The sequence below is a fragment of the Indicator indicator genome, chromosome Z, assembly GCF_027791375.1.
Source record: "Indicator indicator isolate 239-I01 chromosome Z, UM_Iind_1.1, whole genome shotgun sequence".
Lineage (NCBI taxonomy): Eukaryota > Metazoa > Chordata > Aves > Piciformes > Indicatoridae > Indicator > Indicator indicator.
The window spans coordinates 65,797,713-65,818,855 of record NC_072053.1 but is presented as its reverse complement, the minus strand read 5'-3'; the positions used below and the strand labels follow the sequence as shown (position 1 = coordinate 65,818,855).

General features: G+C 39.0%; 1 protein-coding gene across 4 annotated transcripts in view; it reads right to left on the bottom strand.

The window, feature by feature from the left end:
• The window catches only part of FSD1L (fibronectin type III and SPRY domain containing 1 like), a 30,035-nt gene that overhangs the window by 7,437 nt on the left and 1,455 nt on the right, over positions 1-21,143 (bottom strand). For 3 of the 4 annotated variants that reach the window (XM_054397486.1, XM_054397487.1, XM_054397490.1), the window contains exons 1-9: positions 21,038-21,052; positions 16,424-16,519; positions 15,475-15,606; positions 12,267-12,368; positions 8,747-8,769; positions 6,234-6,355; positions 4,517-4,726; positions 4,070-4,168; positions 2,386-2,512 (exon numbers count right to left, since the gene is read on the bottom strand). In XM_054397486.1, coding sequence (XP_054253461.1) covers positions 2,386-2,512; positions 4,070-4,168; positions 4,517-4,726; positions 6,234-6,355; positions 8,747-8,769; positions 12,267-12,368; positions 15,475-15,606; positions 16,424-16,519; positions 21,038-21,052 — 926 coding nt within the window. Of the gene's footprint in view, positions 1-2,385; positions 2,513-4,069; positions 4,169-4,516; positions 4,727-6,233; positions 6,356-8,746; positions 8,770-12,266; positions 12,369-15,474; positions 15,607-16,423; positions 16,520-21,037; positions 21,053-21,143 lie in introns of those variants that run through there. The other variant, XM_054397489.1, reaches the window with a different exon arrangement.

The following is a 21,143-nucleotide window of genomic DNA, read 5'->3' as shown; positions in this document are numbered from 1 at the left end:
TGAGGAAGAAGTAGCCAGCTCTGCGGACAATTCAAGAGCAATGGACTTGAGCAAGGCTTTTGTCCCATTCCCACAGAGTAACCCCAAACCTCAAGAGATGAGATACGAACTAGGTAGTGGGTGATGTAGAGAATCAGTTGAACACCAAGCTCCCGGATATGGATACTGTTCTCCAGATGAGAGAACCCCACACAATATGACAGGCTAGGGGACAACTAAGGGAAGAGCAATTCTGCAGAAAAACATCTGGGAGATTTGGTGGATAACAGGAGCCTACAACAGATGAACAATAGCAATCAATACGCTGCTCTGTGCCCTGTGCAGAGGTGGCCAGTCACACCCTGGACAGCAACAAGGAGGCTGAGGCAAATGACTATTCCTCTTGATTTTCACTTATCAGGCTGAGCCTGAAACCTTGCGCCCAAGTCTGGGCTCCTCAGGATTTTACACTGACATACCAGAGCAAGTCCAGTGGATGGCAAACAACATGATGCACAGAGGACAACTCTGTTTGCTCAGCCTCATGAAGACAAGAGCTAATTGCAATCTTCAACAAGGTTAACAGGAAATGACAAAGAAGATCGAGCCAGGCTTTTCTTAAAGGGGCACACACCGATACCTGAAAGGCCCCTGATACTCATTGTACCACAGGAAATTCCAGTGAGGTATCAGGATATTCCTCCCCTTCCATGAAGCTGGCCTGAAAGAGGCCCAGAAAGTTGCCATTCTTTATTCCTGGATGTATTCAAGGCTCAGCCAGAGCAGACTGATCTTGCAATAATCTTCCAAACAGACCTACTCAGTGATTCTGAACAGCACACATCTAAGTGCCTAACATTCAACAGCCTACCAAGAATTCTGTTGAAGTTCCTTAAGTATGTTTCCTGGATGAAAACAGTTGGTAAATATGTTCAGGGCTGCCATTTTTTACAAGAGTTTAAATTTCATTACCCATTTTGTTCTGTTATCTGGTTTGTTTTACTGGTACCTTTTCATCATCAATGAGGGTTATGAGATAAATTCAAGCAACATCTATAGTACCAATATTATTTAACCTTAAGTTTTTCACAAGGAAAAAGCAGCCAGCTGTTTCCTTTTTTTTAATAGTAGAAAAGCTGTCTGTTCACCAGTACTGACCTGCAATACTACTGAACACAGAACTACTTGCTTGCTGACATTTTTCTTATCTACTGTACATGGTTTATGTGGCAAGGATTTGGTAGCAGGAGAGCTGCCAGATGCTCCCCCATGTCAGATGGAATCAGTGTCAGCTGGCTCCAAGATGGTCACTGCCACTGGCCAAGGCTGAACCAGTCAGTGACTACCATGTGGTAGAGCCTCTGTGATAACATATTTAAGAACAGGTGAAAAACACTGCCCAAGAGCAACTAGGAATGGAGAAAGAATAGAGCCACCCTTCAGCTTGTGGAAGACTCCACAGCAGAGTTGGCAGATGTGCCCTGAAGAAAGCTGCAGCCCATAGAGAGCACAGACTAGAGCAGGCTCCTGGCAGGACCTATGGTCCTCTGGATAGAGTAGCCCATAGTGGAACAGGTTTGCTAGCATCACTTGTGGCTCTATTTGGAAATCATACTGGAGCAGTCCATTCCTGAAAGACTGCATTCTCTGGAAACGATCCATGAAGCCGTTTGTGAAGCACTTGCACCTGTGGGAAGGGCCCATGTTGGAACAGTTCATGAAGGACTGTCTCCCATAGGAGGGATTCCATACTGGAGCAGAGGAAGAGGGTAAGGAAGTAGCAGCAGCAGAGACAATGCATGATGAACTCACCACAACCCCATTCCCCATCCACCTGCTCAGATAAAAGAGGCAAAGAAATCAGGAGCATGAGAAGGGAGGGATGGGAGGCAAGATACTTTAAGATTCACTCTTATTTCTCATTATGCTACTCTTTTTATTAGCAATAAGTAAATTTAAATTTCCCCAACTCAAGTCTGTTCTGCCCATGATAGTAATTGTGGAGTTATTCACCTGTCCTTATCTTGACCCACAAAGTTTTCATCACACTTTCCCACTGACCACTTGAGGAAGGGAAGTGATAGAGCAGCTTAGTAGGCACCTCGTGGTTAGCGAAGGTCAACCCACCACAGCCACAAATTATTTCAGCACCCTCAATGGTACCCTAAACAAATGTATTTCAAAATTAATTAAATCCCATCTAATTTAAGATTCACTTCTAATAGCTTCAATAAACAGCCTCCACACCTGTGTGACAGGGCAAGGGAAATAAAAATTTCTTCTAAAGCAAGATTTCTGAATGAAAAATTCTTTGCTGTCCCAGTTTTCAATCCCTGCCTGATTGCCTTAATTGCCAGCTGAGAAATCTCAGACAACAAAACAGAGTTTACAAAACAGAGTTCTTACCTGCTTTTATTTTCCTTCCCTTTTATTTTTTCTTGACCTTTGCCTCCAGTAGGATCCCATTCAACATAAGTATCTTCAACTTTCAAGTTCAGATGAGATGAAGTACTGTCCAAACTGAACACAAATGCTGATCAAGACAAAATGCAGAACAGTGAAATGGTATAATGCTCTCTCCCAACAGTGGGTATTCACAAAGAATTACAGAAGCAGTAATAAAATTGTAGCAAAGAGACACTGCATTTTAGTCTGCTGCTTGTAATCAAGGTATGGTACCCTTTGCATAAAGCCCAACTATCTATTTCCAGTGTGTAGATTGCAAAGTAAGTTTTTTCATCTTTATAATGCTGGAGTACCAGCAATCAAACTCAGCCAGTGCCTTCTGCTAGTTACATCCCACTTCCCAGGATCTTAAAAATATGAATGATTAAAAAAATCAGGTATGCTTATTTTCCACACACTCTATATGATTAGTAAGGATTGCAAACTTGAAGAATGCTAAATTTACAGGGTAGCACAGAGGCAGCCAGTGTTGAACTGTGAAGTTGGCTTTAGACACAAGAGCAGTAGGGAATGGATACAACTGGAAGAGACTCAGTACACATTGCAACCAAGTCCTTCATTCAAAATGAACACAGTATGTCAAGTTCCCTGTTCTGTAGTGTCCTAATACCCTCAGATATTACAGTCCAGTTCTGAAAGAAAGGAGTTTAGAGCTCAACAACACACAAGTCTAAAAAACAGTGAGTGTAGTGAATGAAGATACTGAGTATCTATGGACTGGTAAGTAAAGGAACTGAGCTCAACGTTCACACAAAAATATGGGAGGTATGATTACTGCCCAAATAATCAGAATTATTTTTAATGGTACTGGAGTAAAGAATGTAAGTGGCTATAAAATGGATCCTACATGTCAGATGACAAGCAGCAATATTAAAATTGTTTAAGAAAAATTAACAGAATGCTCATCAGCTCAAATTGCATATAGCTTTGTTCTTATTAGTAACAGAATTTATATTTTAATTATCCATCTCATATCAGTCATTTTGCCCTTTACACTAAAGGTCTTGTCTACAATTAAAGCCTGAGGATCATTATCTCCACTACAGCAGTGGAGATTTGTGTTCCATCACAAAATACCACTTCTCAGAATTTTTCCCCCTAGTTTATTTACAAAATGATGTTAAGGAGCCACCATCCTCAAACTTAATGATTTCTAACACAGTGACTTAATTTCTGCAATTTGGAGCTACCTCTTTCTAATAGTGATTAGAATCTACAAAGTAAAAACAATCCTTATCAGCATCTTCTCTTTACAGAAAGCTACTACCTGTCACATGCTAAGTACCAATAATCAGCCAACTTTAGATGCCCTAAGAGTCCTACTGATGCTCAGCCACGACATTAATCATTTCTTGGTGTATGTTGGCATGATGCAGCAGCACATAACACTGTCGATCCAGAGTTCAAAACAACCAATGTCAGGCTCTGTTGGAGAAAGTTAAACACCAAAACTGAGGTAGTGATGTGTAAGCTAGAAGGCCAGCTTTGTGTCAATAACCTTCTTAATCCTTTACAGAAATAGTTGTTACACTTCTCACACAGGAAGCACATTTCAGCAATGCTTATGAAGGTAGAACATAGGTACAGAGTTCTCTACATCTAAGGTCAGTCCTTCAAATTTTACCTTTGGTTTCCAGAGTCACAGGATCAGAGTACTCCCCCGCCACAGCTTTGTTGCAGGCTTGTACTCTAAAGTTCATATATTTTGTATCAAATTTCAGACCTAAAAATGGAATGTTTAGAAACTTGAGTTGGCATCAATTACTGATATTTTTTACAAGATGAAGATTTATTCCACACAGCTATCTTCCATTTATCTCAATCTGAAAATAACAAGCTTAAACACCAGTGTGAACTTCATTTAATGAATGTTCTTTTGACCTAGAGGTTTGCAAACAAAAAGACAGAGCCACTACTGTACAAAGCACCTAAGACTCATGTGAAACAATGGAAGCTTCATTACAATACAGGAAAACAGGTACATTGTGAAACTTCCAAGCATGAAGAATTACAGTGATATTCTCAGTTTTGAAATATAATAAAAAAACAAACAAACAAAAAAAATCTTTACCTGATAACATATACTCAGTTGCTTTAATATAGTCTATCATTTCCCAACGTTGTTCATCTTTCACTCGAGGAAGTCCATCAAAGTTAGTTTTCCTGTACTCCAGTACAAAATGATCAATTCTGCTGTCTTCTTCAGGCATTCTCCACGATACTGTTATGCAGTTATCAGCAACCAGACATGCTGCTGGATCAATCTCTGGAGCTTTAGGGACTGCAGAAAGAAACATGGAGATCAGTTTATATAAGAGAATGGACTGAATATTATTAATCTGTTCTCCTTGGATTTACCAAGTTCAGAAACTGCCCTAGGCCCAGTATGATAGAAGACCAGGCTTAATATGAATTTTACAAAAATAGAAATGCACATTAGCTCTGGAGTGAACATTTGCATCAAATTTTCCAGATCTTTGTTTTGTCAGTAAATTAGGCTGATGCCATTCTGGAAGCATTAAGAAGGACGTGCCAGAATACAGTGAACTTAAAAGTTATAAACTTACAGTAACACTACACAAGATTCACATTAAAAAGCAAAACTTTTATTTCTGAGTCTCTGGAAGGTAAGTAGAGATGTAGCCCTCAAACAGTATCACTTAATTAACCTACACTAGGACTTTAGTATTTCCTGGTATATGAAGGTCTATGCTCAGTGCAATTTTGTCTGCAACACTTTGAGTTATCAGTGTTTGAGTGTCAGAGTAATTTGATAGCTTGGGCTTACAGTGGACTATCTTGATCTAGATCCAAGGTTTTGTTCATCCCTGCTGTTAGAGCACTACACTCCCATTCCTGTTAAACAGGTGCCCTGTGATCAACTTACCTACATTATGTCCTTATCTTATGAAATACAGAGCATGCAGAGCCTAAAACTAAAAGGTTAACTTCTGCCTAGAGACTGCCAGTTGACCTCTAGGAATAATGCTGGTAATTCACTACACCTGCTACCACATACTGACTCTGCAGCATACAAGATAAATGTGCAGAAATGTAAACTGATGCTGCCAAGTCCTTAACAGATTTGGATTAGTGACCTAGAGATGAAACAATTTACGTCCTGCCAGTAGTATTCTTGGTATCAGTCAAGGGCAAAGTGATTTAAATAGGAAAGCAATGTGAAAAAAAATATTTGAAGGACACAAACTGCACCTAAGTTTACTTGCAAATCTGACAAAAGGTATTTTGATGCATGTATTTGTTATTATGGTACTATCAGCACCCTAGTAGATTATCCCTCTCTTGCATTTTAGACCATACCACCACTCTTTAAAGTGACATACTAGCTTATACTCCCACATATAACACTAATGCAGATGACTACACTTCAGAGTATTATTAAACATCGAGCTAGCAGGTACAGCCTTGAAAAACTTATGATAACTTCAGGAAGTACAGAGGAAATGATGACTCAAGAAGAAAACAGTCAGGAAGACTCATTCTCACTTTTGAGACCACTGTTATTTTATGAAATGTTACATTATGTAGAAATTAAGACAATTAAAAAAAAACAAACATCTTTTACCTCAAGGTATTCAGCTTAATATCCCATGAATGAGTTGAAGTACACTGAAAAAAGGTGTGCATGAGGTTGTTTTTTTTGCCTTTTTGGATGTTTTGTTTTGTTGTTGTTGTTTTGGTTTTTTTGGTTGGTTGTTTTTTTTTTTTTTTAATACAGTAAATTATTCACGTGGTAAGAAATTAAACTCTTTGCATACAGGTTTTACCTGGCAAAAACTTGACAGCCTGGAGCATGCGCCTTTCCAGAGCGAAGTCCACCATCAAGTGTGTCATGCTATCACTGACCTTGGGTTTCAGAGAGATGCGGAACGCTGAAGCCATTGTGACTCTAAGGTCAAGACAGCAGCATTAGTGAAATGTGCTTTGCATCCTTTAAGTCCTAAAACCAGTTCTGAAACAGGCATCAGATTATCTGCGCTGTTAGTGTCGAACTGCTAGCCAAAATACTTCATCAAAGACCAGAATATTTTTCTAATAGACAACTGTTTGCCATTTAGCACAGACTCCAAAATAGAAAGTTTGCTAACATGACTGTCTCAAAGAATATGGTGTGAGCTCCCAGTTCTTCCATATTACCAGGCAAAGAAATACTAGAGGTAACAGGAAAGAAACTTAAAACTTCTTTTACCAGTGAAAAACCTTGGATGTGACAGAAAAAAAACTCATATCCCTTTACACCAAATCAGTAGGATGAAAAGCACCTAAAACACTGTAGAATCAGGATGTTTTATATATTTAAAAATTTGAAAATCAAAACTTTTAGCTTAAAAAGGTCCACAGACTTTTTTTTCCTCAACAAGATCCACTCATTACCTCCAAACTTGTATTTTTCACATGTTAAATATTGCTTAAGGCATTTAGAAATAGCAGTGAACATGTTGAATATTCTGATTTCATATCTACCTCTCATTTCTTCAGAGGATGAAGAAACATTTAAGTTGCAGACACCATATTGCTTTGGAACATGCAAGTATCAGATCAGTTTTACATGACACACTGAAGCACAGCTTCCATTTCCACTTCTGGTATCTTAGCTCAATCCTTATTTTGAATACTTCTAAAACACTCCTGTACGCCATCAACTACACCACCAAAAAAAGGAGGACTCTGAAGTAACTCTGTACTTGTGTCACTCTGAAGACATCAGGCCACATAGAATTTGATTAACACTGATACAGACCCCACACAGGTCCTAAACTCCTGCTTTAAAACAGATTCTCACCTACAAAGTAACACCACAGAAGAAAGTCAACTGCAAACACTTGTATCCAATTTACACCCACTGGTCTGTGGGACCCTTTGAACACCTACTAAATCCCAAGAAATAGTTCACTTTAAGTAATTCAGCAGTATGTAAGAGATTGTAAGCTAACTACAGGTCCATTAAAGAATGGCAACAACAACAACAAAACAAACAACAGGTAGTGAAGGAGGAAGAAATACAAAATTGAGTATTAAAGATGTAAGCGTGGCAAGAATGGCAAGCTATTATAATTTTGGGATGTAAGTTAATTATGACACTGAACAGGAACATCATAAAACACAAGTCAATTAGTTTCCATGACAGAGCTGATGCTCTGAAATTCAGTATGGGCTGTCCAACAGATTCCACTTCTTGGCTGGACATGTAAAGCAAATCTCTGCTTAAGAAAGCATAATTCTCTGTTTAGCAGTAAGAGAACACTAAGTAGTAAGCTTCAGATAGCTTTTCAATTTCTGTTTAGGCACCAGTCTTAGAGAAACAGCCACAACTGGTTCAAAAGGATTAGACAACACAGCATTTCAAGAAACCAAAACAGTATGAAGATGCTTATCACAGATAAAAAGTATAGAGATTCCCACCACTGCCACTAACCCTCCAATTTGTTAAGGATACTAAATCTTTACTCCTGGAAAAGCAAAGATTAATTTCTCTAGCAATTCCTCATTTTACACAAAACTTTCAGCAAATTAGACAATCAGACTCTTCCTTCAAAACCTGTAATAGAAAGTCAACCTATCTGGTCCATAAGAGCAACACAGGCTGGAAACACTGAGTGAGCTGTACTTCAAAATGTTATGCGCATAGAACCACAGAATCTGAAGCAGAAGGTTAGACTCGCAGAACATAGTTATTCTTCCAAGTGAAGAAAAATGGTCTTAGCATTTATTTTGTAACAGTGAAGTTTTGCTTTCTAAACAACAGTTTGAAAAAGGTCAAAGATCAACCAGAAACAGCAATTTCACTGGCATTAGTCAGAGTGATGTCCCTAGAAATACTGTAACAGCTACAAGACTTTCTACATTCAAAAGGAAAACCAGCTACCAAAATCTGCAAGTACTTACAACTCCAAACAATATTCTCACACTTAAGGGGCAGAGTCAGCTTGAAACATTATTAAATGTCAGCCACTAGGTATTAATAAAAAGTTATAAACCGCATTAATGATACACATTATATACTTAAAGAAAAAAATAACAGTATTTGCTGCAGAGCTTTATGTCCTGGCATTAAAAACATCTCCCTCTTTATTAAGGTGTAAGAGGCAAACAGACAGCAAGGAAAAACACAAGAAGCATAGTTGTTTTAGTTTTCTCTCAAAAACTCTGATGTCACAACAAACACTTAGGGAAAAGTCAATGAATTTGATTTAAGCTGACTATGACCCTTTCAAAACAAATACATATTCAAGGATAAGATTAATTCAAAGACACAAAAGTGATCGACTTTGTACTGTACCTATCTTTGATCTGTCTGGCAGCCTTGATTCATGTCAGGAAGAAGAGAGAGAAAGTAGTTAGGATTTCCATGCAAGTATCAATGGTAACAACATGCAAGAGACTGAGAACAATGTCAGCTGTATTACTCAGATTTGAAGATCAAAATGAGTTCAACATTTTCATCAAAATAAATTTTCCCCTAACTGCAAGAATGTATCACCTCAGGAAAAATCTCAAGAACCCCACCAAACTCCAAATTACTCAACTTTCTGGGTATAACTTTGTCCCTTCATATTTCTCTTGAACGGTTGTTACTCTCTATCATATTTAAAAAGAGCAATGCATCCAGGACAGTAAGATTTGACTATCATTGACATTTTCTGTGAAACTATGAAGTGCTTATTAGTGGCATGTACCCATATTTGACCTGTTTGGCTACACATCAAAGGACATACACTCTGACAAAACAAACAAATAGGACTTGCTTTAATTTTCCTCTAGAAGTTCCTGGGCTATTATAACAGTATTTTTTAAAAGGCTCTCTCCATACCTTCCTATTCAAAACCACATAACATAGTTTTTCCCAGCATTTAAACGATATCACTGAAGCAGATGCAGAAGTGGTAATGTATACTTCGAAGAAATATTAACTGGCATTTGGAAAGACAAAATCCCTGTCCCTCGTCAGGAGGAACTGCAAACCTAAGACTGTAAGGTTACTGTCGAAGAGCAACGGCTTAAATGTGGAAACCATGCTTGAACACTGCTATTAGATCCAGTTGTTGCACTTAGTTGAGATACTTCCCCTTCCAAAAAGAGAGAGGAAACATCAGGTAGCTTCTCAGTTTAAAATCAAAGAGCAGTGGAGTATTTTCAACATTTTCAATAAATGAAAAGAACGTTCAAAGAAAAAAAGAATAAAAACCACAGTTGCCTCTGCTATAAAACCAATTTTACTTTCCCAGAGTGGGAAGTAGTTCTTTCAGAAATAATTTAGCTTAAGAAATAGCTTTGTTTTACTTCAAACCAAGGCTATTGTAGGAACTATGGACTTATTTTCCCACAGGACAGCTGCAGACAAAGCAGAGTTACTCAAAACCAAAAGCAAAAGCATCCCTCATAACCTCTACATCTTGCAAAATACCCAGTAGCTAAGAACAGTCTTCTGCAAAACAGTCCTGGTTTAACACCTTTCAATTTACTTTGTTTTCAGGCTACTGACAAAGACAGGTATTAGCCACCTCAGTGCTGACCAGCAATGTCAAATCACATCCTGTCTAACCATTGAACCCTCCTCTGTGCTGGAATTCACGTTCTTCTAACTTCTACGTAGGCCAGTTCAGCAAACAAAGTCACCAAAAATCACACACGGAAGGAGGGGGACAAAAAAAAGTTTAATTTCATGCTTTTTTCCTCCTGAACTGATTTTCTAGGCGATCCAGAGAAAATCTGTACCAACAAAAGTAAGTCAGGACTGGAGCTACCCTTACTGGAACACTTGGTATTGCTATGAGCACAGCAATAGATTTAGCTAGCTAATAACCATGGCAATATTATCTTTAAATGCTGTATCAGAAGACACATATAAAAGTTCACTGAATCCCAGTATCCCAAGCCTCAGACTTCAATTAAAGACATTTGTTCTCCAGTAAACAGTCAAATAACTTTACTTAATGTATTTGATTGAAGGGAGAAAAAGGGGGCCATTAGAATTATTAGAAAAGAAAAAATTTACAGTAAGTTCACAGCTATGTTCTGCATAGTGCTGAAGAGCTAACTTCATTTTTTGCACATCACTGTGACAAAGTGTAAAGGACAACTCAAACTCAAGTCCCAAGTAAAATACTCAGTTTAGGAACTGTCACTCTTCAAGGCAAATACATCAAAGCTGACACTCAGGACGCATGACAGCACATAAACACATTGCCAAAGGGTATAACTGACACAGTGAAACAGCTTTCCTGCCCGCTTTTTTAGAATAATTTGTGTCCTCGTTCCTGTTAAAATGCAGAAAGGCAGAAATAATCAGGTCTTGGATTTGGCATGACTGAGCCCACTACTAACACAAGGATTATTACAGCAAGGCTACTGTACAGAGCCAGTGTATATGTAGAATTGTTTTATTAGCTTGTAAATATATCCTTCCAGTTAAGATAGATGTTGCCTCATTTACAAGCCTGTTGTGGTAAAGTACGCATTGCCTGTACTGGAATCACAATGCCAGGCCCAAACCAGACTCTTGCCTACACATTATACAAATGCATTAGAAAGTTTAGGGATTTGAGGAAGAGTTGCCCTGGATTCAGTTTTGTAAGGTCTTTCAGGACAGCTATAGAGTTCAGGGTTGCAAATTAAAGATAAACAGCTAGCATGAAGTTCTGTGAAACAAACACCTTGTCATTCACAGACAGCTGCAACTAGAATACAGCGATCACAGAATGGCTTGAATGGAAAGAGACACTAAAGATCATCTAGTTCCAACCCCCCCGCCATGGGCAGGGACACCTCCTACTACTAGACCAGGTTACTTAAAGTCTCATCCAGCTTGGTCTTAAAACACTTGCAGGGATGAGGTGTCTACAACTTCTCTAGGCAACATATTCCCCCGTCTCACTGCCCTCATAACAAAGAGCTTCTTCCTACTGGTCCAATCTAAATCTACCCTGCTCTAGTTTAAAAACATTGGCCCTTGTCCTATCACCACAGGCCCTTATGAAAAGTTCCTCTCTACCTTTCTGTAGGCTCCCTTCAGGTATTAGAATGATGCTACAGGGTCTCCCTGGAACCTTCTGTTCTCCAGGTTAAACTAGAGCCAAGTTCTTCAGCCTGTCCTTACAGGAGAGGTGTTACAGCCCTCTCATCATCTTTGTGGCCCTTCTCTGGACTCTCTCTAACAGATCCGTGCCCTTCTTGTGATGGGGGTTCCAAAGCTGGATGCAGTACTCTAGGTGGAGTGTCACAAAAGCAAAGGGACAAAACCACCTCCCTTCATCTGCTGGCCACAATGCACCTTTTGATTCAGCACCCAGGATACAGTCGGCTTTTTGAGCTGCCAGTGCACGCTGCTGGTGCATGTCAAGCATCTCATGAGCCAGCACACATTTGAAGATTCTCTTAAAAGTGTAATGTAACAGCAACAACAGGTCACTTGCTACAGCTCTGCATGCTGGCCATCATGCATTTTGTAAATGTCATTTCAAATTTAAAGAGATTTATTTCACCCTCACTTTCTGGGTTTGCTTACCTAGCATTAGTGCTAATGTGATTAATAATGACAGTTTGCCAGGAGAAGGCATTCCTCTCCCTACTCCCTCCCTCTAAATGAGCCAATCAAAATTTTGTTAGAGAGCATAAAATTTCAAGACTATAGTGCTTGACTTGACTCCAGTGGGGCATCAACTGTGTTTTTGCTTGCCTCTCTATCCTTACTTCCAGCATTTCTGGTAAGTTTGCGGGCTCCAGACAGTAATGCCAATGATAATCTGAACCAACACAAACATCAGTATCTGCCTTATGCATATCCATTTAATGTTTTCTACCTTTAAGAATTCCACAGGGTCCTTTATGTCCAGCGACTGTGCAGCAAGCTCCAGCAGCTCTTCAGAACTCTCTAGGGCATTACTACACTGACTAAGCTGATCCTGAAGCAAAACCAGAAAGTAAGAATAATTTAATTAACTTACATTTTAAAAGTGGTTTACAAACCAGAACTACATGGCTTTGCAATGCATTTGTAACAAATGATTACCTTAACTAATCAAAGCTATTACCTCTGGCACAGCAGGTTGATTAGAACCTCACTGTACTCGAGAAACGCACAGTGATACATGGCATATCCTCTTGCATTACAATTTCCGTTTACAGAACTGAATTCGTTACTGAACTGGTACTGTTCAATGTAGCAGTAAACTTGAAAAAGGCAGTAATTTTATTCTCAACCACTCTAGAACTGTCACAAGACAATACTAAAAATCAATATATCTGTGTAATAAATGCGGATAGTAGAGGAAGAAGGGCAGAAGATAAATTTATTTCAGTATTATCTAAAACTCTATCATTAGTAAATTACCACTTCTAGTATATAAAACAGATTACAGAGAACTTTCAGTATTATTTACTGGAGGTATATTAGTTTTGAATACACTGCAGGATCCTAAACATACTGTAGGTTAAACAAGATCTGCATTTTAAACCTGTGAGCAGATTTTGCAACCGTATTCAAGCTACAGCTGTTTTCCTACTCACGGGATACCTAACATAACACAGAACAAGTCAACTGCAAATAGTTATTTATCTTCAGGAAAGACAGCTTGCTCTAGAGTAGACATTGTCTCAAAAGCAACCAACAGTTATATCAATTTCAAGAAGAGATTGTTTTTAAACACTTCTGAAGTTAAACTAGTTTTGTCAAGTGTGGCAAGTTGACCTGGGCCAGCTGCCCCTCAGATTTCAAGAGTAAAATATCAATAAGGAAACAGTTCAACAGCTGGAAGTTTGTACACAGTTTCCACATAGCTTGTGTTAATGGTGTGCTTCAGAAGTTATCAGTCATCTAATACAACTGCACTCCTGATTGGAGAATATCCAGTGCTGACAAACTCAGATATGCCATGATACTGCCAGTATATCCCAGGCAAACACTTCAAACAAAAAAAAAAAAAAAAAAAAAAAAGGCAGAAGCAAATACCAAGAGGTATTTTCAAACAGCTTTGCAAAAATAGTGTGGTAACTGGATGCTTCCAGTAGCATCCTACCATGATGCATTTGCATTTGGAAGTTAGAAATTAATAGTGTCATTAAAATACACTGTCCCAAAATGAAGCAATATTTACAAAGCAAACTTTTAAGGACATTTTCTAATCTTCAGCCTTAAATTCCAAGGAAATTACTTGGAAAGGATCAAAATATTAAAATCTTACCCTTTCCCATGAATATGTAGCCCTAATATTTTAAGTAACAGATTATTCTCTACAAGAGTGTCCAGTCAACTACAGAAGACTAAGTATAGTACAAGCACTTTAAGAGGATAACAAATAAAGCAACTCCATTCCTTTAAGCAGGCTGTTTAGACCTCACTGAAGTTCCCTGGTTTCCTCATATAAAGCTAATTTTCAGTGCCAGCCAAAGATAATGGCTTGGATCAATGTGTTCAAAGCAATGTTTTTCATCTGTTAGTTAGATTTGGTAGATTAACTGTCAGGAAAAACACTCTTGCAGTGCCTCAGTTACAGACAAGCTTGGTCTGTCATCAAGTAAAGAGAAGGTCCTTTATGACTATAGTTAGAGAACAGCCACAGCTGAAAGGTAAGTAGGGAACTTAACAACTGTGTCACTGATCTGTAACACTGCACTTGTCTTCATCTTTTCCTGTGTTGCAGCTCAGCTGTTCAACACAAGATATCAGCCAGCAATTCTAGATACAGTTGTATTACATTGAAAAGCTTTCAGAAAAACTAGATTCAACCACACCTGAGCTTGATAAAATTAGATTAGCTATCAGAAAATATCAATGGTAAGTCAAACTGCCAGACGAGTAAGTACCAAAACAGTTTTCAGTACCAGAACATTTCCTGCAAAATTAACTTCTGATTTTCTTCACTAGAAGCTAGAACTACTGATACATGCCACAGCTGAATTTCTTCTGCGAGCTGTTCATTGAGAAGTACTTTAAATACTTAAATCCTAAGTGTTCCTGGATGTGGGCAGATCTGTTGAGAAACTTCAAGGGAACTTAGAACATATGGTGAGAAAGCATACTTAAATGCTTAACTTTAACTATGCCAGTTTTCAAGTATAAACACAAACCAGACCTTATACAGAAGTTGGTGGAAATTTGTTTCAGGAAACTGCTCCTAGACTCCGTGAAGCTTTTCAAGAACAAACATCTTCCTTACTACTTTGCATTAACAAAAAGAACAAGACACAAGAATGCTGCAACTATTACCATTTAAAGAAAAAAGCTGGAAAAATGTCTTCTGCTTAAAACAATCAGTTGTGCTTTGGCCCCATGCAATTAGGCTCTCTGAAAACTAGGACCAACTTTGTACTCACTACTGGAAAACGTAAGTGTGTTTCAGAAAGTTCAGCTTTTGTTTCTGTTTCTCTGAAACCCATTGGAAAGATTCTCATGTACAAAGTTACAGAAGCACAAGCTGGTGAAGTTCATGTAGCTGCTTTAGCAGCAGCACACACCAGTGTACCACCTGCTCCCACTCAGTTCCCATGGGCTGTCTACTGTGCATATACAGTTTGCCTGAAGTTTACAAGCGGCAGTTGTGCCAACAGAAGACCAGCCTTTGTGCTTAGAATACTCATTGTCATTCTCAACTTTTAAGTTCAAGACTGAACAAATCAAATCACTTAGGTATGTCTACACGTTCCAATGCTCATATTCCAGATTGGAGAAAGAAACTAATTTCAGTTCAGAGGGTGCTCATTAATTTGAAGGTAGTAAATATGTAAATCCTGCTACTATGCAGCTCCACACCACCTCTAAGCTCTACAGGTAATACCACTTACTTTCTGCCTAACAATGCTGAGAACACAAATATGCTAGAGACCAGACCAGAAAGCACCCTAGAAGAAGGTATGAGGAAAAAGTACTTACCCCAAAGAAACATTTACCTTACACTTAATGCATTTCTCACAACACTATCAAAATCTCCTTCTCAGTTAAGATTTTGAAAGAGGAGTTTAAAACTGCTTACATTCAAGTGCAAAAATTTACAGATGTAGTTACATAGTTACCTGCAAAGCTTGAATTTTACGAGCCTCCTCTTGTTGAATAGTGCTGGACATGCTCCCCTTCATTTCATCCAATATAGAATACAGACCATCAAATTCTTCATCCAACTCACTGATTGCATTAGAAGAGTTTACCTGAGAAGATAATTGAAATGGCTGAAATTTGTCCCAGAAAGAACGCAGACTAGTTTTTTAAAGTGGAAGTCACATTGTTTACTTAACCTGTAGCAGGACAGAAATCCATGAAAATTCTGTGATAGTCAAACTTGTACAAAGCCAGCACACTTGGCAACTTTGCTCCATGACAAAAAGCCCTTATTTCCTTATAACGATTTTATATGTATTGCCTCATGAGGCAGCTATCCAGTTCCATATAAAATGGTTTCATTTGGTACTAGAAACTGCACTCTAGAAACCATCTTAAAGGAGGGTTGGATTATTTCCATTTCTGCAGCTGACTGGGCTCAGATTTAACATGAAACAGCTTGCATCTTATTGATAGGCTACAGGAACCTAAACCTCATTCCACTGTAGATGCTCAAAAAATGAGGTCAAATTTCATTTAATCCCAACAATCTGCAACTACTGAACAGAGACAGAGCAAAGAATTTTCTCTCAAGTATTAGAACGGTCTCATTTTCCAGTTTGCCAAGAAGACAAGAAGTCAAAAAACCAAATAGACTGCTTTCAACTAACAAGAGTTTGAGATATTGCATTAAAATCCAGATTTTCCTATCCACACAAATCAAACCCTACAACAGCTTTTTGCAAGAAAGGCAAAACCACCACACCTTTTAACTGGAAAGATATTTTTAAAAAAATAAAAAACCACTTTTCTATCTGGTTCCAATCCTTATCACATATCCTTTATACACTACACTGTTTGAGGATGACAAAACTGGAAAGTTGTTCCTATCTCAGCTACAGTCTACAAACTTTAATGTACATATACCTGAACGTTTCTTATTGTATGGTTCAGCATGTCAATGAAGTTGTGAATTTCATCATTTTTGTTCGCTAGAGTAGAGACTATCCTTTGTAGAGTCTCCTAGAATTACAAAAACAAAGGAGAGAAGTTGTAATAGAGCCTTGTAATAATTTTAACCACCACCACCACTTTAAGATATATGGGAGACTCATCATACACATTTGAGGTGCTCTGAATTTAACCCATTTTGTTAGGAAATTGGAATAATATCAAAGACCTAACAAGAATTCCAACAAACTAAAAGATTTAAGAGTTTAAGTGATTTAAGAGAAGTTTCAAAGAAATCAAGAATCTTGTTTACGATACACCTGTTTCAAATGTTTTGCCACCTATGTTACTGCAAGTCCCAATTAATTTAAACCTACTGGAAACATACTCAGCAATATGCAACCAGATATGAGAGCTAGTGCTTGCAAAACCAAATACAGAACCAATATAAAAAAAACCAAAACAAACAAAAGAAACCCCTCCCCACACCAAAAAAAACCACAACAAACAAATCAAAACACAACACCTGGTAAAAGTTAACCCAGAAGAAAATTTTTTTTAAAAAGCTAGTGTTAAACAGCTAAGCTGGTAGTTTATTCTATGTACAGAACAAAACTTCTAACAGTGATTTTTAAACTTACTCTACAAGTGGTAAAATATTGTAGCAAATAATATACATATTCTAATTGAAAATGACCTCAAGGAGGAAAGCTTACTGATAGCTGAGAAAGAGGATCAAAACTATTTCTCTGGTGTATTTCTCCAGCAGTAGATTCAGCTCACAAGGCTGAGAGCAAGCAAAACTGTCAGGGACATCAAAATGCATGTTTAAATTAAAAACAGCTACTAAGGCTAATTTGGTTGAGTAGTTGATATTCTAAAAATTTGACAAAAACACATCAATGCTTGGTACCTGAAACCCGGCAAAGTTGTACAACTAAAGCTCAAAGCATATCAGCATACCTAAGTAAAAATAAAGGACAAGGTTGTGGAGGTAAACAAGAATTTTCTGGCATTTAATTCAGGATCATTGTTAGCAAATTATAGAAGCACATCTGACTAAAATCCTATATTTGGCTTTAAAGAAAAACAAAGCTTGCCTTAACTACAATTAAGATGTTATTAATCGGTTTGACTCAGTTTCAAGTTGCTTGGCTTAACATTGTTACTTGACAACATTCAGGAAATCGAGAGATGGGGAGCTAATAAGCACACAGCCAGGCCACATAAAAATAGGTATTGCAGAGGTCCTGCCTGTAAGAAAATTCTTAATAACTATTTGCCACTTAAATCACATTTGTTTGCTACAAATATTTTATCCTTTCACAACACAACAACTCATTACACCAACATTATGTTCCATATATGGAATCTTCTCTACTAGTCCTAAGCCTTGCTCACATCTGTTTGTTCTGGCCTCTTCCTCAGCAGTTGGCAACAAATCTGCAAAGAAGTTGCTGATTGGTACTCACCTATTTGCATCACATCATGCTCACAAAGCTAAACCACCAGCAGAGGAAAGTGAAATTTTACTGCTTTTACCAGAGGCATTGTGATGCTGTTATGCACAGATTTCAGACTGGATAGCAATGACTGAAACTAGGACTCTTGAGGAAGAGAAACAAGATCAAATTGACTTCCTTCAGATCAATTTTTAGATCAGTTAGCAATTGGAATCTTGTCACTGACCGCTTAAAACTGACCACATTCAAAGACAATTTTCCACACATTAAAGTAGGAAATGAAATGCCACTGTCCAGCCAGTTGCTTCTCCATTCACTGCTGACCAGAGGCAATTGTTTTCACATGCCGCACAGCCCACAGTTAAGCTTTAGATCCTATAAACTTAACTGTCAATTTGGATGAACAAGAAACTCCCAATCCTCTTTCAGTTAGGATTTTAGGGCTTACTTACACCAAGAAAAAAATACTAACCTTTTTGCTCATAATACTGAACAATGGCTTCGAATTTTAGAGCTAGATACAATTACAGGCAAAGATCCGCACATAAGGAATGATTAGAAAACCTTTATACAGCCAAATACGTGTCAGCAACTGGAAGATAGCTGCCAAACAAGTTTCTCCACCACATCTAAAATTGAAGTCAACTGACTAAACAGCAGTCAGTACAGCACTTCTTAACTGTTACCAATTTCTTCAAACAAAAATCCCACCAAGACTAAACCAAACAAGTTTAGTCTTCTACAAATGCAGAAGCAAGATGCCTAAAAACATCCACCAGCAGTAGACAGAATTTTTCGTAAACAATGCACGATGCACCACCCACAAGAGCAGAAAGCTGGGTTTTAGGAACCCTTAACATCGTATTTTCTAGTGTAATTTTCTATTCACTAATACATAATTAATAGATTTTCTTCCAAATATACCAAGACAGATGCCAAATTCAAAACACTGCACTGTTGCCATTTCTTCCCTTAATATTTCTGAAAAGTCTGAAGGAATTTCTGAATTTCGGAAAAGTCACAAACAGTTTTAACAGAAAGGGTACTAGAAAACCCACCAATTTTATAAATGAACTGCAAAAGCACCAAGCTGATTAAAGCTTCTCAGTATTTCCATATTGCAGAAAATTTCTATCTGCTGCCCAATGACAGACATATTTTATTGAATCCCATTATAAATAATTTTCTTTTAGTTTCCTCTCTGACTAATATGCATTACATGGGGTCAGGCTCAAATTTCTTTTCAAAATGTTATGGCATGTTTACTACAGATGTCATTTTTGCTGCTGTCAGTGAGCTTCACACTGCTCTTCACTTTTATGTCCTTATTCTCAGAATCTAATACATATTTTGCAAAGAAAAGAAAATGCATGACACTTGTAAAGCAACAGTGTGGATGCATAAGCAATACATGGTATAAAAGGATATGGAAACGTGGAAGAAGCCCTGCAATATGTGAATTGTAGTCTTGCCAGAAGCATAGAAGTAGACAACATACCCTTCTTTGAATAGTAGGTAAGTAACATCACATAGTACCTGCTGAAACAGGTGGGTACCTAAAGAAAGTTAAAGAATGAACTTCAATAAACTAAGCAATTATATCTACTCTGTTTAAGAAGCAAGTTATCAACTTGCTCATGATCATACTGAAGTCGGAACAGAGTTCCTAAAGCAGCCTCGGGCCTAAGACAATATCCCATGCCATTAACCTTCATGGGCAGATCAAATTTCAAACTAAACAACATACTTAGCCTTCTCTAATTAAATCATCTGCATTTGTCCATACCCTGGAGCTGCAGAAGCCTGAAGGAGTACTCAACACAATGCATGCGACAACAGCAAATTAACAAAGTACTGTAAAACATGAGACAGACTGTAATCTTACTACTGTATTCAGAACCTCTGAGCAGCACTGAAATTCACCGAAATTCAAATATGATCAATGACACCGCTCAGGAACACCCAAGCTAGACCAATCACAACAGCTGCAATAATCCTCATTTACGCCTTCTGACAGAGGCTATTCTTACATAAAGCAGGCAAAGGCAGACAGACTGAAATGTACATTTACGTTGTGTTAGATATATTCTGCTATCTACCAAAAGCACACTTCTCTGGCACTTCACATCTCACATTCCAAAACATCGTTAAGTATTAAGTAGCAGAGCACAAACACCTCATCTAAAATAGCAAACATCTGTGATCTGTAAGTTTGAAGCCGCTAGCAGTGCTAATTATCCAGAACCTATTCACAGCCAGTTTCCAAGCTAAGGAATTAGCGCCTTCCACGGACGGTAACTGAAGCCCTTTCGGACTGCTAGTATTAAAGCCAGAAGCTGAGTCAGAACTCTGCGCAGAGATGGCATAGATGCAGAGATGGCATTTTTAGAATGCCCATCCCTGGGGCAAGCACGTGGAGCATAGATCCAAGAGCAGAGGCTCCTCAGTGATGTCCCCGAGGGGCAGATGGCAAGTAAAGGAAGGTTGGAATTACAGGGTAGCAGCTACAGAAAAAAGAAAACAAAACTACAAAACGCTTTCATTAATCACTTTCCTTCAACACAGGATTACATGAATGGGCAACAGAAGGGCCTACATATGCACCATAATTACTTATGACAGGAATACACAATGCGAAAGAGCTCTACACCAGAGCCGTACTTCATTAACACACAGCAACGGCTGCAGTCACGCCAGCACCCGAAGCCAGCAGACGCGGAGATGCCCCTCCTGGGAGGCGCCCGGCCACCCCGCTCCCGGCTCCTCTCGAAGGGAGGAGACCTCCCTGAGCTCCCGTAGCAAGCCAGATGGCCTGCCACCTTTCCTGCAGCGGTTAATCTCCTCAGGCAGCCCAACTGAACACCGGAACAACGAAGAGACGCCGCGGAAACGCCCCACTCGCCTTCTCGGCGGCTCCCGGCGGCAGCACCGAAGGCCCGTCGCAGCCTCCGTGCCCAAGGCCGGAGGCAAAGCCAGCTGAAGGAAGCCAGGCTCGCCTTCCTCCCCTAAATAGCCCAGCCCAAGCCAAGCCAGCTCAGCTCAGCTCAGCCCAGCCCAGCCCAGCCCAGCCCAGCCCAGCCACCCAACCCGACCCGTGAGGAGGTAGGCTCCCGCCGGAGGTACTTACTCTCTGCTCGTCCATGATGAGAGAGCTAGCGAAGCCACGGCCAGCAGCAGCACCAGGCTGCGGAAAACACGCTCACCGCCTCCGCTGCACCTCGGCGACGCCGAGC